This window comes from Manduca sexta, chromosome 19, assembly GCF_014839805.1.
Source record: "Manduca sexta isolate Smith_Timp_Sample1 chromosome 19, JHU_Msex_v1.0, whole genome shotgun sequence".
Taxonomy (NCBI): Eukaryota; Metazoa; Arthropoda; class Insecta; order Lepidoptera; family Sphingidae; genus Manduca; species Manduca sexta.
Genome location: NC_051133.1, coordinates 3,718,649 through 3,738,415, shown reverse-complemented (window position 1 = coordinate 3,738,415; position 19,767 = coordinate 3,718,649). Strand labels below are relative to the sequence as shown.

The 19,767-nt window shown below is 34.4% G+C and overlaps 1 protein-coding gene across 1 annotated transcript; it reads left to right on the top strand.

The window, feature by feature from the left end:
* Window positions 1-373: 373 nt before the first annotated feature.
* Window positions 374-1,239, top strand: LOC119189830. Its single transcript, XM_037440491.1, has 3 exons — window positions 374-577; window positions 661-852; window positions 952-1,239. The coding sequence occupies exons 1-3, from the start codon at window positions 374-376 to the stop codon at window positions 1,237-1,239; spliced, it is 684 nt and encodes a 227-aa protein (XP_037296388.1).
* Window positions 1,240-19,767: the final 18,528 nt, after the last annotated feature.

Here is a 19,767-nt window from a genome sequence, read left to right as displayed (position 1 = left end):
TAGTCAAATTTGTGTTATGGGCTCAGCGGTGAAAAATAAGCTACTTTACTACTGGCAACCCGACTTTTGACAATTGTGGATAATCAATTATATTTGTTATTACCAAAGCGCTTTATAAAACTCCGGAAAGTTATTAGTTTCATGTTATATTTCTATTATTAAATAGAATTAAGGTAAATATTTAATAATATATCTATCCAAGTTATGTAGTTTATAATTAATCCTATATTGTTTGTGTGGTGAAAGTTTCAAACCTATAAAGTTTGATGGCGATAAAGGTTTAAGTAAATTTTACTAACGTATTGGAAAGTATATTATTGTTGTTATAAATAATGGGTAGTGGTCCTATTTTTATATTTTGTTTCTAGTAAAAATGCAAATTAATACAAGCCGCCGCAAGGCCAGCACAGGTCAGCTAAGCTATTTGGCTGAGCACATGAAAAGTCATAGTGATATGGCTTCAGGCATCAGCCATACTCTTCAAGGGCGGGCTAATTTGGAAACATTATGGGAAAATCTTACCACAAACCTAAATTCTTTGGGGGGGCCAATTAGGACAGTGGCTAAATGGAAACAGGTATGATTTAGTATTTTATTATAATTGACTAATAATTGTATATTTTCAAAAGTGAAGTTCATGAGAAAATGTTATCATTTTAGACCTGGCGAGATTTACGAAATAACGTGAAAAGAAAGGAATCTTATAACAAAAGAGAATATCGGGGGTATGGGCCTGGTAGCACCGGTAATGGACCTCCAACAATAAAAAAGCTTTCACAGGTGGAAGAACAAGTGCTCTCCATAATTGGCTCCGTGGCTGTCCATGGTATGGAAGAGATTGCCTGTACGGAAGTATGTGAATTTTAAATGTTGTACATATTAGTAAAATTATACTAATACATATACTAGTATATGTATTTATTTAATAATTAAAATATTTTTATTCTAAAGCCTATTATACCTGACGCGAAATTGACTGGACTGGATTTGCCACAACCATCATCACCACTACCACCTGCTTACCAGGAGAATCAACTACCACCACCAACTGTTGAACAGGATTTTACATTTGTTGATCAGAAGATGACATTACCATTGGCCAAGCCTGAAATATTGGACAGTCCACTGCCAGTGGTGCCTGGGCCTTCCCTTAAACATGCACCGTCAACAATAAAAAAGCGTATTGTTAAGAGACATGGTAAGATGGTACACTTCTTTTTTATTCATAAATATAAATAGATACTCTATTTAATGTATTTATGGCATATTCAAAATCTCATTTTACTGTGAAACTTGAATAACAAATAAGATATATTAATGACACAATAAAAAAAGTAACTTCTTTCTTAAATACTATTAAGATTAAACTATATTTACTTTCAGATAGTTTTGAGAATAAACTGCTTCAAATAGAAAAAGAAAAATTAGAAATTAAAAAAGAGAAGAATAAAATTTTACACCGGTAAAATTGGACTATACCATAAATCATCACTTAATATGTGGCAGCTTGGAAGTATGGATTAGAGGAATTTGTAAGCAATGTGCAATCAAAATAAAAAATAATTAACACGTGCATTTTATAATATATATTTAGACTGCCTCGGTGGCGTAGTTGTACTGCATGCGTGGTACGAATCCTGGGTTCGAATCCCGGATCGGGCAAAGTGATATTTGGGTTTTTCTACATAGTATCAGCCCGGACTCTGGAATTTGTGCCCGATAAGGCGATAGACTCACCCCGTATCACATTATGGGTCGGAATACACTTGGCGAAAAGTGAGTGCCCTGGTTGCGTCTCTGCATACCCCTTCGGGGATAAATGCGTGATGTGTGTGTGTGTATTTTGATTTACTGCACATCTTTGGCTCAATAAAATTAATTGTTGAAAGTTTTATTCCATTACTTGTTTGATTAATGTAAAAAAAAAATTCCATTTGGCACCGCACTGATTTTCCGGCTCACCTCTTATGTCGTTCAAACTCCCAAGCTGCTGCATAATAGAATTGCTATGCCGTTAAAACAGGAATTATATGCTGCAAAATTATTTTACGGCACTGTTATGCATAAAGCAGTGATAATGTAATTGAGCATGTATAACATACGGAAATGATGGTCCGCAAGCTCAAAACCTGTGGGACACACTTCTGACCTTTCTAAAATTATGTGGAATCTTTCCGAATTATCACTTGTTTTTAACAGGGAAGAATAACATTATGAAGAAACTTGCATACATAAGTTCTTCAAAAGATTTGTTTTTACTATTTGCAGTTATGTTAATATCTGTATAATATTATATTACGATCATCTTTGATTGGTTTCGCAGGACACTTGTGCACTATAATATATCCTGCGTACCTGGCTGATCTCTGTTGAGATTGGCCGCCGTGGTCGAAATTCGGTTAGAGGGGATTCTTAGCCTTAGCAGGACCTCTGACCTCAGCATCCCCTAAATGAACAAGAACCTTCAGTGCAAATGCCTAATCTTTCTTTGGAGGCATACAGGATCTATGGATTTTATATGTAAAGTACAGTTTAATGTTGCTACTGTAAGCAGCGTCAACCGCATGGTATATATTGTTGTGGAATAATAAGGCTTTCCATGGGTAATTTCGGGTGCGACTTTCATATGCTATTAGTAGTATATTCAACAGACCTCTAACATGCCAAATTTAATATTTGATGTGTGTTTATGTGTGTGACAATTGGTCAAAATTTGCTTTTTGTTTTTGGGGGACTAACGGCATGTTACATTAAGTACTAATGTCAAGATAATTGGTAATATCAAAGGTAATAATAAAATACTTTCCTTTTACAGGATGGTGAATGTTTTGGAAGATATTGCCAATAAATTAAAATAAAATATACTTTGATTTAAACTATTTTACCTTTCTTTCATTTCGTCTTATCGGCTGAATTAATATTTATGAAATACAGTACTGAGATAGACTTTTAGCTATGAATTGGTTATACGTAGATTACTTTTATGCCTAAAAGATATGTGGGAGGAGCTACAGAAGCTAGTGGGAAATAAAAGATTATTAATACAAAAAAACGTTTATAAGCAACATAAATAAACAAATTATTTAACTGAGGTAAGACTCTCTTATACGGGGGTTCGTCTAGATAGGTTGTTACCTACCGCAATGTCTATGTTGTCTTCTAGTTCGAAGGACTTTGTAGCCAATGAAATTACATTTCAGGATAATAAATGCAGTGGAGTGCCACGCAGGGCTTGGTAATTAAAAATTCTAGATGGTATTGTTACTGTTTATGGGCGGTCATATCACTTGACTGCCTCGGTGGCGTAGTTTTAATTGTACATAGTACAAGTACGACTACCGCGCGGAGGTCCTGGGTTCGAATCCCGGGTCGGGCCAAAATAACTCGGTTTTTCCATCTTAAAAATTACTCAGTCGCAGCTCGGAGTCAGGAAGTTGGCGGTGTGATACCCCAGTGCCTCGGAAAGCACGTGAAGCCGTTGGTCCTGCGCCTGATCTCTCTCCGGTAATGTCGGATTGCCGTCTCACCGAACTATGAGAGTGAAGGAACAGAGAGTGCACCTGTGTATTGTGCACATACTTGTGCACTATAATATATCCTGCGTACCTGGCTGATCTCTGTTGAGATTGGCCGCCGTGGTCGAAATTCGGTTAGAGGGGATTCATATCACTTAACATCAGGCGAATGGCATGGTTGTCTCGTGATTTAACAATAAAAAATTAGAAAATGTCTCAATGATTACGCCACAAATTTTGAATTAATTGTTGTCTGGCATGCTCACCAGTAAATGATGCCATTGGTACAGGTCCAATGACATCATTATCATCATTAACCAGACTTTCAATACAGCCCACTTCAATGCCATCATTTAAGCATAAATTGTGTAATATTGCACAGGAATTGATAATTTTGGCACTCATAGCAGGCTTATAATGTAATATCCTGTGTCGCATTAAACATCGCCACCTAGCCTTCAACAGCCCTATGCATCGTTCCACACAAACCCGGGTACGAACATGCATGTTGGTATAGTGGGCTTCTGGGGTATTTTCAACCGGATGCAGTACAGGCGTCATCAAATATGGTCTTTGCGGATACGCCGAATCTCCTAAAACCCACCCAATTTTGCCATTATTGTTTTCTTCTTCGAGATATTGGCTTATGCTCCACGAACGCCAAACGTGGCTGTCATGAGCTGCCCCTCCAAACTTAGCACATACGCCAATAATTTTTAAGTCACTGTCAGAAATCTGTAACAATGCATTCAATTATCATTATTAAGACACAAAATATATACTTTTATCTGTAGTGTAAGTTACTCAGAACACAGTGCAGGCCACTCAGATTGAAATAAGATCAGTAACTTTCATTGGTGAAATTAATCTATGTAAACACCAGCAAATCATATAGTTGGGATTGAATATTTATCATTGTATATATATATATATATAATTGAATATATATATATATATATATATATATATATATATATATATATATATATATATATATATATATATATATATATATATATATATATATATAAAGTATACTTACTATTGCTACATTGATGGCATGGTAACCTTTACGGCTAAAAAATGCTGCTTCACTGGGGTCATTTCTTGGTGCAACTATACCTACTAAGGTGCCATCAACACATCCCAGAACTCCGGGCATACCAAATTTTTCATAGAATCTACAATGTCAATACACATATCATTGAGTCTATCACTTGATTAATAACAATATAACATAAAATATTCTTTTATATTAAACAACTTTTTACAAGTTGAAAGAGATGGTATTGGAATCTTTATTTCTGCTGGCCAATATTGTAACTTAATGCCAGGGTTTTGCATTCCTATTCAAACACTTCTCTATCATCAATTTTGATCTTTCTTAGCAATGACATTATTAATAATTAGTGGAATAATAAATAAAAATAGAGGTTTGTGTACCCTTGTTTGATTTTGTTTTTATCAGACTCATTAGTCGGAAATTTTATATACACTGGAAGTAGGGAATTTAATGCCTCCACTACTTCATTTATGCACCGACTTGCTGTGGGTTGGCTGACAGGTGCCAACCAATCCCGTCCCACCGGCTTTTGGTAGCTTCCTGTAGCCAAAAAGTTTAACGCTACTAGGATCTGGAAAAATGAAAATAATAATTGTACTAAGGAGTAATAAAATGTCAAGGTAAAAGCTGACATAAACGTTTTGATAGCAATTTTTAATTAATGAAATAAAGAAGATTTCTTACTTTTGTTTGCTTGGAAATTCCAGTACACCTCTCACGATTGTTTAAACTGTCGGCTAGAATATGGGATAAAAAAACAAAGAGGTCCTTAGTGACCCTATAATTGCGAATAAAGAATTGAGGATCCAATGATAGAGGGTCTGCAGCATCCCGAAGCATACGCCTCTCAATATTTGTACGTTGTTGGCGCCAACGTCTTACAAATCGCCTCAAGAAAACGGAATTCATTTTCTTGAGTGAAAATGTTGTCCAATACAATTTATTTTGTTTGGATGTATCACAATGTCAAGTTTGAAATGGAATTTTTAAATCCAACTTTTTAATTCCAACTATAAATTGTTATAAATTGTAATTGCAAGCAATAGGTAATTAAAAAATTCCAAGACTAAGACAAAGTGCAAACCAAGGTCTATGACATTGATATTTGATAATCGTTCATTAACGTTCCAAATATAGGTAATTTATCTAAAATGGTTTTATATTCTTTTCATGTTTCTTACATATAAATGGGATTAAATAAGGTTTAGCAGTGATTTATTCGAGTGACATCATTTAATACCACGAATACAAACAAAAAAAAGCCTATTAAAAAAAACCGATACTTACCGATTCGAGGGGATGAAAGATTTCTGAACGCATTAACACATCGTAATATAAAAAATATTAAGCATAGACAACCTATCGTATGGCATACAGAATACTTATTTTTCAAATACACATCGTGGCGCGTGTATGAAACGCGTTTGCGTTTAGAGCTTGTTTTGATAACACGCGTTTACGGTGTGTTATCGCGAGTAGCATAGGGAATCAACCTACTGTATATAATTCTCATTAATTACTTGGTTACTTATTCACTAGAAGTACAATGTTTTTGTATTAAAATGAATAAAGCATTTAGATCATTAAGGAAGTCGTTAGGTAGATATTACTCTTGGTAACGTAATTAGCTTGAGAAATTAAATTACTTCTAGAAGTTTATAAGAATTATTTTTATTATAAAACTAGTTGACCCGACAGACGATGTCCTGTTAACTATGAATTTGCAGCGCGCATTGTGTCAATCGCTGACAGTTATTTCAAACAATTCACTGTTACATAACATTAATATTTTCGTTAGGTTTTCTTAAATTTTCTAATTTTGCGCGCAATTTTTTGAATTTTTTCTTTCATAAAAATAGTGAAATCGGTTCATCCGTTCACACGTGATGGCGTGACCAAGAGAAATAGGTATTCATTTTTATGTATATACATAATTGGCTAACCAACAATTGTCTCCTTTGCAGACAGATGTCTATAGCTAATCAGTGTACTCATTAAAATTAAACTATTTTTCTGATTTTATTACGGTTCTTATATCTTAATTTTCTCCCCTATTCTAGTTTTATATTTTTATTTTAATGGTTCTCCGTCCCCCCTGTGACTATAAAAAAACCGCGATAAAACCCGAAAAATAGTTTAATCTTAATGTCTAACATTCACGTTAACATAAGAAATCATTGTATTCATACTTAAATTCACACCTTTTGTCCCATATGTAGTAGGCAGAGTTATAATGCTTAGTTCGAAATGAATATACACTGAAAAGGCTGAAAGTAATCGTGTAGTTTGTATTTTGACCAACAAAATAGGTTTCGTACATTAAATACCGGGTGATTTCCGAACGCAAGTCGTGTGAAAGAGTCACAAATATAGAATTTAAGTTTTCGGCAAACAGCGGACGGGACAGCACAAAGACTCTATCTTATCTATATCCTATATTAACTAGCATATTACAGCTTTTCACGATCCTTCCAGCTCCCTCCCCCCCCTCTCCGTCCGCTGATTGACTAAAGCATTAATGTGTTACACACGATCATTACTGGCCGTCTACAAATAAAAAGAACACCCACCTTCTCTTTTTTAAAAGAGAATATCAATATTTCCGTCTATATCTCCCGTGCAAATAGTAACAAAAAAAAAGGATTTTCAAATTTAGAATATTTTTTATACGCCATAGTCTGTTCAGAACAAGAACGGTTGTAGGATATGAGGTCGCTACTGTGCTTAATTACTTCTTTTGTTTAGTTTTGTTATGTTTCTATACAAAAATTCCCAAAAACAACACGCAAGATCATTTATAACAAAGCAATACGACATGATAAATCAGTTTAACATTTACCAAATGGCGGGGAAGGGTTACTATGTAAAATTCGAAAGTTCACTTTTCGGCCACGACGGTTCTCTTTCTGAACAGACTATAACTTGAAATCTTTCTACAGATATTTTGTTTTTATCTACCGTGCACATAGTAAGAAAAAAAAAGTATTTTAAATTTGGAATAAATTTTACATGCTGACAAGAAATCGTTCTTCAGATGACATTTAAGTGCGATTCGTGGATAACAAATTATTTTACTCGTCTAATGATTTTCTAAACATAAAACGATTACAAACGCGTCAACATCACTGAGTTAATTAAAATTTAAAATGACAATACTTAATACTCCAGTACTTCAATTATTCAATAGAAAATTAGTTTGCAAATTGTATTTGAAAATTGAAAGAGGTTTTTTGATTTTAGTATATATTTTTTTATTTATAAAGAAAGGTTCAATGAATCAGTTGACTCTAGAAGGCTGTGAAATTGATCTCGTCGTGGTTCTGCCCATACTAAGAAGTGTTAAGATTTGAGAAACTGATGATTAAAGTCGAATATTGTCTGATCTGAGATCCAAGGTCAAACCTAGATGTGATTGGCGTGACGGAGAGGAATGGTATAGTAAATAGATCTGCATTTAGCAGTAGGAATCCACATACAAAATATACAACACGCATTTATCCCTGAAGGGGTATGCGAGGCGCAACCAAGGCACCCACTTTTCGCCAAGTGTGTTCCGTCCCCTGATGTGATAGGGGGCGATCCTATCGCCATATCGGCCACAAATTCCAGACTCCGGGCTGATACTGAGCAGTAAAACCCAAATATCAATGCCCGACCCGTGAATCGAACCCAGGACCTCAGAGCGCTGCCGTACCGCGCCGTACAATTACGCCAGCGAGTTGAGAAATCTGTATACATAGATGATATGACTTAAAATGCGTATACTTACATATAAAATTGCTTTACATTTAGGTATAAATATCAAAGTTTGTTCTCAACATATTTTCGTATCAATATTACCAGCAAAGTATATTATTTAGCCAACCGAGCGTATCGAGAGTGCCGCAGAGCGTCGAACTAAATGTTAGTTTCCATTATGTATCGTGTTTTATACTCAATACGCTGTGTATATCTTTACTCAAGCAGTGTGAGTTACGTAAAGTTTTAAATATAAAATTGTTCAACTTAAAAGCAGAGAAAGAAAGTGTTTATTATTGTAACAAACAACATCGGGGTTATTTATATATTTATGTTACAAAAATATATTATACTAGCTTTTGCTCGCGGCTCCGCCCGCGTGAAGGAGTTTTCCGGGATAAAAGTCCCGCTAAAAAGTACCCGATTTAATTATATTTATGGCTCACTATTTTGGTCACAGTGGCTTCCACATAAAAGGTAGATATATGCTGTCGCTGACTTTTATTTAGAACTATTTAAGATAAACAATCCTACGGTACATCATCTTTGTTTAATTCCAACGGTTTAGGCAGTGTACGCAAATGTTATAACCAAATTACACAAAATCATAATAATTTATGATGTATATCACATATTACTGTAAAGTTTCATTAAAATCCGTTCAGTAGTTTTTTCGTGAAAGAGGAACGAACATACAAACATCCATACATCGATCCTCACAGATCTTTCGCATTTACAATATTAGTAGAATTGTGTTAACAATGGGATCCCTTATTTAGCTCCACACTACAGTACAGCGTAACCGATACTGTATTGATTTTATTTTACTTTTCACTCTTAATAATGTAAATGGAATTTTTTAGGAGTTGGGATGTTGGAAGTAAACGCAGTAACTGCTGAACGAGTTTTGATGAAATTTTGCACATGTATAGACCATGTCCTGGATTAATAAAGAGGCCACTTCTTATCCAAAATTTTCTATGAAATAATTTTAATCTGCCGTCGTATAGATGGCGTTAGGTATGGCTATAGTGTTTTAGGTATTTTTATAGCGGGCAAGGCTTTTCATGCAAGCGCAACGGCAAGTAACCCCTAATTCTATAAATATTTAAGACCACTTCAGTAAACGTATACGAGCACGGGTAAGTGGTTCCACTGCACCTGATGGTGAGTTGAATGGGGTCCAATAGAATGTCGATTGACGGCAGATGATAACCCCTTGTCAGTCGTCACAATTATGCCGGCCTGTTTGAACCGGATATACCCAGGCTGATTCCGGAATGCAACACACTTACGGGGGCACCATGGCGGGTTTTAACACTTTGTGTACGCTGGTCACTATTCGGGCGGATATAAAATATATCTTACCACAAGTAAATAATAAGAAGGGATTTTGGTAGAGTCCGGCTTTTCAGATATAACTGCTTCGTCTTCTTAAATAGCAGCTTGCAAGCTCAATTGAGTCATATAACCATTGTAGCTAGGGTTATAATTGATCATTACAAGACTGTCTCAGGATGACGGACACAGTGTAGTTTTGAGTTGTTTTACTATTAGACCAAAGTTAGTTGTACTACTGTTATGAGGAAGGCGGACTGTCGTCACCGAGCGGGTCGCTTATCTCGGAATTCAGTTATACAACAATATCCTAATATCTACGGTTAAAAGGCTGATTGATTGTGACTTGTTTAAAGAAACATAGAAAAAAGTGCTTAAATATGTATGAAGCTTATTGTTGTAAAAAAATGTTGCTTATGTCAATTAGCCTTTCAATCGATATAATCATACATACACTCACGTCCATTTTTATTGACGGAGTAGGCAGAGGCGCAACTGGTGACTTACTGCCGTTTGTATTTTGGGGGGCGAGCCGCAGTCTCATGTATCTAGTCTCATTACAGTATCATGCACAAATTCCAGACTTCGGACTGATACTGAGGAGAAAAACACTATATCACTTTGCACGACACGGGATCGAACTTGAGGCTTCAGGCCAGTCGTACCTTAAACAACTATGCCACCAACGCACTCTACAACATGGAATTATTATGTACACTATAATTTTAAACGTATCAAACGATACCTCAATGGCGGTTAAATAGGTAACAAAATTAACATACAAATAGGTATTCCTTCTTCATACACCACAAACAATTTACTGTTCTAAATTCAAAATACAAAAATTGCATAAAATTAATAAATTACGCTCCAATGAATTGAGTACCTTTTAAACGTTGGGGGAAATAATTTGAGCAGAAGCTCCCCTGTCTACCATAAACACGCTTGACAGCTCTTTGATCCATAGACAAAACAAACGCGTGCCGCTGACAGATGATTATTATCCTAGCTGGGTTGAAGGTAGATATTATTGTTATTTCTTTATTGACTGCATTAATGTATCTTAAGCTATAGGATTTTCTAGCAATTAAATATTCTATTTTTAATTTAATATAGAGTTAATATAATATAGTAGGTTTAGAGATCTGGCAATAATTTATTAAGGGCCAATGTGAAATTAAAAGAAAAAAAAATGTATAATTAAGTAATTGTGATTAGATGCTCTTTTAAATCAAGCTGTGATTTTAGGACGATTAATATTATTAAAATGATAATTGATTATGTTGTCAATTCTCTTTTATTTTTATTTTTTTTTTTACATTTTTACATATATATTTTCTTTAAAAAAACATGCATATAAAAATATTAAAAAATAATAATGACCCTACGATGGCGAAGCACAAAACCCAGGCCACCGGCGGTTAGGGATTCAAAGTGAGGAATCTCCTCACATATTATATTTATCATTATGAGGTAACTAAAGATAAGGGCATCTTACCTCCCGGAGCTTCTAAAATTTTTATAGGCGTCTCACAGAAGTTGCTGAAGTTGTTCTTTATTAGACATTTCTATAGTAGTGTAGTGTTTCCCGGCTATAAGTTGACGGTGACTGGCAAATAGAAAGGTTTGAGGTTTAATGAGTTTACTGAATCATATATTTTTTTCGAGTCCATGTCTTGTCTTGACACATGTCTTGAATACCTGCGATATAAAAGTTTATATTAATGCCTAGTATACTACAAATTATCCGAAATATAAACAAAATGGTATTCCAATTTTAGAACAACATTCAAAGTCCCAAAGAATATCAAACAAATAAGACCAATTACAAGCTTCCCTTTGCACGAAATTAGCATCGGTACATAGATAAGGAAGATCCACGTATATTGGCGTTGTGTATCTGCTGGCTTAAGGGGCTTACATTCATCCCTATAGCGTGGGGTAGCGGCAGATAACGATGTGGCTTTACCTTCTGTACTTACACTTTGTTTTGGCTGTTTGAAATTTGATTATATTATGCATATATTCTTCCTGACTTTATTCACGGTATGTATAACATAAATCCACCTTTATAAAATGATGGGCAGAGACGCAACTAGTGCTCCTATGGAAACAGAGAAAAGATAGAGAATTCTGTAGACTGTAGGTTTCCTCGATGTTTTAATTAACCGTTAGCGACTTGATAAACATTAAACACGTAACTTTAAAAAGATAGAGATGCGTGGCTTGGGTTTCGAACCTGCGGACTTTTGTTTCGGAAGTCCGACATTTACCTACTAGGCTATCGTCCACATAATAATGATAGAACTTTATCACTAAGCCTAAAACGTCTGAGTGTTTTAAAGAGCTTTACTTTTGTGTCCATAATGAGGTTGTTTTAACACAAAATATGCTATAGGGGAATTTCAACAAAGAAAATCACAAATAAAAATATCCACAATGAAGCTATTTAACAGAAAATATGTTATAAGGGAATCTTAACAGTTTCAAAATCCAAAAGTTTAGGATGCAAAAATCTTTATTTGAGAGTACGGTTGGCTTTTTGGACCATTTTTAATATTTAAGAAATAGAAGGAAAAACCTACCTTGTTATCTAGGCAACACTTAAGGCCGACTGGTAAAAAATGTATTTGGCATTAAGTCCGTCTATTTACTTCTCTTTATATAAAGTGTTAATAAATAAATAAAAACTAAAAAAAAATTAAAGCTTCGTCAACCCAGTACCTATATTATCTATGTCTTAATTAACCTTGCCCTGTACTAATACTTCAACATAATAGCTCTTAGTCTAATAAAATTTCGTCCTATCCTCAAACAATATAAATTTTAGTTTCATTTTATTAATTTAATAAGATCTTATGGACGATGAATAAAAGCCTAAATATAAAATTCATTTTAATATTGCGCAAATATATTTACTGAGAGCCTAGACTGTTTGTAATATTATGAAATTGTGAAGTATATTAGCTAAAGGTATAATTTATATTGTTATAGTGTTTGAAGAGAAGAAATAAAGCAAAGTTTTGTTTTTAGATTACGAAAAAGAATTACTTAATGGTCCACTTTTATGATCTTATCTTGAGATACGGGTTTTGAGTCTGTTTGGGGTGTTAAGGGTTAACACTTAAGAGGGTTTTGGATCATAATAGTTAAGGTTTAATATTGGGAGAAAAAAAAAATTTATATATCCGAAAAATATTTTTGTATTCCATAAATTCTTTAGATGTTTGATTAAGGCTAAAAAATTAATTTAAAATTTGATATAAAATAATATCTGACACTACTTTACAAACTGTATGAATATAGTGAATAGGAAACATATTTTTTATAATTGGCTAAAGAAACGGACAGAATTTATTCTACAGCACTTAAATTGGGCGAATTACTCTACAACACCCAAATCTTAATACCTCTCTGGATCTCACTAAGAACCCACAAACTAATCCCCAAATACGCCCCTGTACCGATCAAAGCATACAAAGACGTGAGTTGTAAGCCACCGTTTGGGGGCAAATAGGAAATTGTTATCATGCATTTTCCGCCTTCCATTCAACGTTACCTGCATGGGGGAAGATTTTGCCTTTGTCTCTGCAAGCATAGGGATGTCCAGCAAATATTTATATTTGGAAAATTTGGTTTTACATTTATTCTGTTACAATTTTTCTTGAATTAAATGAATAGTGATTATAGGTTCAAAATATCATGGCATGAAAATAACAAAGATAAAGGCTATGCCTAGTGTGGTTAAAGAACTATATCTGTAAAAAATCAGACGATACGAAATAAAATTATTATTATTAAAAAAAGTCTGATCCCTTTTTTCTATTATTAAATTAAATTTCTTGATATTTGCAGACGGAATCCTTTTAGTACCATTTGAATGCTTTGCCATGACGTCACCACAAATGTTCTATACCTATAAAAGCAATCCCAGTAATAATCATAAGTCACTCATAAGAAAAATACCTCATTCAATCCTAAATACCCCAAAACAGCCGAAGATCTATGCATACAATCCGTACAAAGCGCTCCTCTGACGTTTAAAAACGACACAAAAAGGTACATATATGAAATAAAAGACGGGTCGTTGCCCGAGTGATACATCAAAAGGAGTCGTCGCCACACGACCGTGTGTAGAGTTTTTTAGACGCACAATTAGGCCTCTTATGGTTTTGACATTGCCCCTACTATCGGATTTGGGATTAAATATCGTGGTTTATGATTGAAGTTTGAAAGAGTGTAGGGGAAGTGGACTGTATGAGACGAAATATTGAAACCAAACACGTGAGTCATAACGGGCATAAATTTTTGACTTGCGGTGACACTGACCAAAACGGGCACGAATTGCAGAATCCGTATTAATGATGACATAAAAAAAAACACAAAAGCACTTTGCCCGACCCGGGATTCGAATCCCAGACCTCAAAGCGGTGTCGCACCGCTCACGCAATACAATAATGTCACCGAGGCAGTTATAACATTGTAACATAACATATTATAGGTTGGAATAAGATTTGAATGATGTTGCTATTGTTTATAAGCAGTCGTGTCGATCATCATCATGCGAAAGGCTTACTCGTCTCTAAGTCTGAGTATGACAAACACACTGCCTTGTCTCGCAATCTTAGTAATTCTATGTTCTGTTCAGAAGCAGTCAAAGCACTTTCCACAATTCCAGAATCTCGTTTGTTTTGACATTGGGCAAACGTTTAAAAACGTCTTTATATTGCAAATCGCAAAAAAATCCAACTGAGTATTATGAAAAATAACATATTATTCAGCCAGTATAAATAAACGAAGTATAAAAATAAAGAGTATCTAACTCGCGCTCAATCGAGTACAAATGGTAGTGGTAACATTCGACATTTCCTGGGGGTGAGACGTCTTACGGGGGCTTACCAAGCTATCCGCTCACTACAACTTTAGGGATTTTCTCCTACTACGTTTGTTTATGTTTTTGTTTGTCTTACGAACTTAATGCACTTTATATGTGTATTGAATTGGAGTAAGTCAACTCTACTCATACTAGTGGCGAAGCGTCCATACAACCCGATTCCTATCGGCTTCCCTTTTAGGTTTATTTACGTTTGTCCTAGTTTTTGCTTTCCGTTAAATTTGCCGCGATATGTTGCCTAAGGCATTTTTTTTGCTTCGGGTTACCTTTTATAAAATTTCACCCTTCGCCACTGACTCATACTAATAAAAGTAAAGTCGTAGAGTATCAGCTGTGTACATTATAAATGAGGCGAAAGACCGAGCAGTTTTTTTCATATGGGCACAGCAAATAATACCATTGAACCTGATGGTAAGCGGAATTATCCTTCGGCAGTTACTACTGGCTAGTAATAAAGCAAACATCGATATATATTATGTACTACGTACTAGACTTGGCGTTCCGAACATTCAATTTGTTCAACTACATTGAACTGCAATCCATTCAAACTGGCTTTAGTATGGTCAATTGACAGCTTGAGTTTGTGTACGGAGTGGCGCTCATGATATAAGAACTCGAGTCTAAATGTAAATCTGGATTTGAATAAAAGATATTAGTCAAATAAGTAAAATTATTTGTTGTTCAAGTGAATAATTAGGTTATAACAGTGACGTTTTGGTTGTCATTTTAGTTCAGATTTTAAACAAATAGTTTATATGGACGCTTGTGTCTATAGAATATACGTCAATGAAAGCAAAATTATATTTTTTGCATATATACCTAATCATTATTCTCACGACTAATAAGAATAACCTTATATTAAAAAGAAAATCACAGTACAATCTTTATTTATAATTAAGCCACTCTAATCTCCAATAAAAAGACTGCAGACTTTAATAAGATACTGAACCGCGTCTGCTTTTATGATATTAGGTATTACCTTACTCAAAGCAGTAAAACGCATTTTTTATCGCTTGCAAAAAACAGATGATTAGTCCACCTTTCCATTGGCAATAGCAGTTGCCCGTCGAAAAATGAATTTTCATCGACTCTTTGAACTCTTTTTAGTAATAGACTTTCATGTGGAATGTCGTTCTTGATTGCAAATCTGGCTGGAATTTTATTTTTAAAATTAAATTTTGAACCTTTTTGCATGTTTTTATTAGAAAATATTTTTAATTTGCATGCATTTTAATTTGAAAACGTTGTTTTCTAATATCGCTAGGGTTGTAAAGTCAATCAAAATTATGTATATTTTTCAATGATTTTCAATATAATACTTAAAGAGTTAGATATGCCGTAATCGGAAGACTTGAAATTGTCCCAAATGGCATGTTGAAATGGAATGAAATGAAATTTGGGACGTTTACATACACTTTTGTTCGTTATATACATCATGCCTTCTATACTTACATCATGTAGTAAACTGTGAAAGAAATCTATGTTCGTACGGAAAACTTTTTGGGTTGATTTTTTAGGTTATGGCGTATCTATAGTTTGGAAACATAACTAATATTTTTATTTAATCTAAATTCGTTGTTAAAATCGATTATAATATTTTAGATGGTAACATTTCTAATATATTTTTTGCTTTTAAATTATGAATTATCGCTTGCTTTAACGGTGAAGGAAAACATCGCGAGGAAACCTGCATACCTGAGAAGTTCTCTATAGGAATTTTGAGGGTGTGTGAAGTCTACCAATCTGCACTGGGCCAGCGTGGTGGACTAAGGCCTAATTCCTCTCAGTAGTAGAGGAGGCCCGTGCCAGTGAGACAGTATATAACATATTTCTAAATATAAATAAACGTTTGTATTTAACTCCGACATTACCCCAAATTCTGTAACAAGAACAGTAAGTCGACATGAACAAAAAATGCATTAGTCGGAGCCCAATTTCTTTTCAAAGGGATCTTTCCTATTCTAGTTGTTCTTAAAGGATTTGTTCCGTCCCGCTAAGATTATTGGGGTCTGAATGACGTGAAACAACTCGTGGGTAAAGATAAATAATGACAAGCAACCGTATTACTTTTCGTTCATTTCTTATTACAAGGACTACTTGTTCTAATACAGTTGTAATACAGTTGTTTTTAGCTTGATTTTTCTTAGAAATGTCTTCGTTAATATGATCCTTGGTTGTAGCTTCGTAATGAGTCATCGGTACTATAATGGGGGTGATATGACGAAATTGATCAGACTTTGATCAAAGGTTTTCATAATTGAAAAATATTAAAATTAAACTATTTCCAAAAAAAAAAAAAGAAAATTATAACCGCGGTAAAATCCGAAAAATAGTTTTAATTTTAATGTCTAACATTCGCATAAACATAAGAAATCATTATTGAAAAATATTTTTGAAAGTACAGTGAACTGGGAATCATATTTTGGACCATATGAACGTTATTTACTGTTTGTGCCAAGGACATCATAAAGATCTATTGATTTTTATGATAAACAAATAAAACAGTTAAATATTCAAAAATGTCTCCCGAGTAAAAGAACGAAATAATCAAAACTTTTCTAACCTAATTATAATGTTGTACGCCTTTATTGTTTCTTTGTGGCTCGGCGAAGTGCTAACTAAATTTAAAAACATAAAGTATTTGAGTCTTCAACAAGTCTGTTAGAAGAACTGAACTCAAAAGTTTTTTTAATAAAAAAGTACTCCTTTTGTAGAACAAATTGTACTTACGTGTGTAATCGGGGCGCAGTACAAAGTTTTGTAGTAAATAATTAAATAAAATGCTTTATTCGTCATGTAGGCGAAGATAGTTGCAATTATGATAAGTCATGGTACATGAGAATATTTAATCATAGTTAAATTATGAGCCCTGTATTATATACTATCTCACTTCTGAGAACGGTCTTCCTCTACTACTGAGAAGGATTAGGCCTTAGTCCACCACGCTGGCCTAGTGCGGATTGGTAGATTTCACATACCGTCGAAATTCTTATAGAGAACTTCTCAGGTGTGCAGGTTTCCTCACGATGTTTTCCTTTACCGTTAAAGCAAGCGATAATTCACAAATAATACACACATCATTTTAGAAAAGTCAGAAGGGTCACAGGGTGTGCCCTTGGGTCTGAACCTGTGAATATTCGTCTCGGCAGTCCGTTCCACAACCAACTAGGCTATCGCCGCTTTTTCCTAGAAGAATAAACGCTTAAAATAATTTAAAAAAAAGTTTTTTTCCCCAACAATGTACATATTTATACCATTTACCACAACAAAAGAACCGGGGGAGAGCTCTGAAAGGGAAATTTTTAATAACGTATTCACAGACGAGTGTTGCCCACTTTTTGCGGTTAATTTCCCTTTTTAAACGTTAAAGGAGAAGTATTAGAAACGTCTGGCTGCATTTTTAAGTAGCGAATACTTTTGTTAGGCTGGCCACACTGAGTGAGGCTAAATGACAATCGAGTTAGAGATGTTTTTTTTTCTTTTTTTTGAAATCTCTCTAGGCCTTTGATAGTATTTATAAAAAAGTGGGGCTTAAGTGACAATCGAGTTGGAGATGTATTTTTTCTTTTTTTTAAATCTCTTTAGACCTTTGATAGTATTTTAAAAATTCTAACAATAGAATATGTTATACACTACTTATATTGCCGATAAAACTTCGATTATCTTGAAATAAGGTTTCCCTGACATACCGCTTTTGAGCTTAGCACGGCAGTATATCTATACTTAATATATAAAGTTAAAGACATTGTTTGTTTGAATACGCTAATCTCAGGGACTACTAAATCGATTTTTATTTTTTTTTCACTAATAGGAAGCTACATTACTCCCGAGTCCTATACTCTTTTTTTACATACATACATACATAACATCACGCATTTTATCCCCGAAGGGGTATGCAGAGGCGCAACTAGGGCACCCACTTTTCGCCAAGTATGTTCCGTCCCAGGACTGCCTCGGTGGCGTAGTTGTATTGCATGTTCGGTACAATAGCGCTCTGAGGTCCTGGGTTCGAATCCCGGGTCGGGCAAAGTGATATTTGGGTTTTTCTGCTCAGTATCAGCCCGGAGTCTGGAATTTGTGCCCGATATGGCGATAGGCTCGCCCCCTATCACATCACATCTCTTTTTTTATTTCGGGAAAATATGTATTTAAAACCTTTTTTACGCAGCCGTGGCTGCAGGCCAAAGCTAGTATTAACTAAATGTAAATATGTTATTACATATACATATATATTTCGTATATAGGGAATTATAGTTATAACTTAAATTATTACGCCGCAATATTTAGGGATGTTTGGTTATGAAGCGTTACATATTTATTTATATTACATATTTTAGCTAACATTTTATCCCTAAAGGGCAGTGATGTCCAGGGAAGAATGTAGTGCACCCAAGGTTTGGTAAATTATTTTTTGTCACCCATCAGTGTTTCGTAAAAAATCCATTTAAAAAAAACTTATGTTTGTGTGTATTTTAGTTTTCCCAACTAGAAATCGATCTCAGAACCTCAAGATTAAAACCCAAATACGTTAGCGCTAAACAAATGCCGATAATGTCCCATTCGATAACAAATTCATACCCACCCTACTCATTATAAAAGAATGAAATATTTTCATAAGCCGCTTATTTGTTGTTGTAATGAAATGTATGACAGAACACGGAAATTTTAATGAAAACAGAATGAGTGCGGCTTCCTAATCTGCCTTTGTTGCCTTATAAAGGGCTTTCGCGACTCTCCGTAAATGTTTTTGTGTTTTATGCGGTTTTAGTTAAGAATTTTCTAAAAAAAATTACACATTTTGTAGCCGATTGAATGACGAATCTAATAACAACAATAAAAATTATTTTTTTTGCTTTGTCATGTACTATATATAGTTTATACCTTAAACTGATTTTGAAAAGAGCAACACCAGAGTTTCTTGCCCGTTCTTCTCTTTTGAAAACTGCTTTCCGAACTGGTGGTAGAGTTAATATTGACGGAAAAAAATATATAACATTTTAGAGGTTTAAATAAATTATTTCATTTCATTGGGCAACTATCAAGCACTTCTCACACGTGCATTATTAGTGAGACCGTCTTTTACAGTTACTTTCAGGAACTGTATATTTAATGCGTAGAAATATGAACGCTATAATAATGGTCACACTATTTATATAATTTGTTACAATAATTTATTGGTGGTAGGTCTTTCATATGTGAGAGTCCGTCTGGGTAGTGTA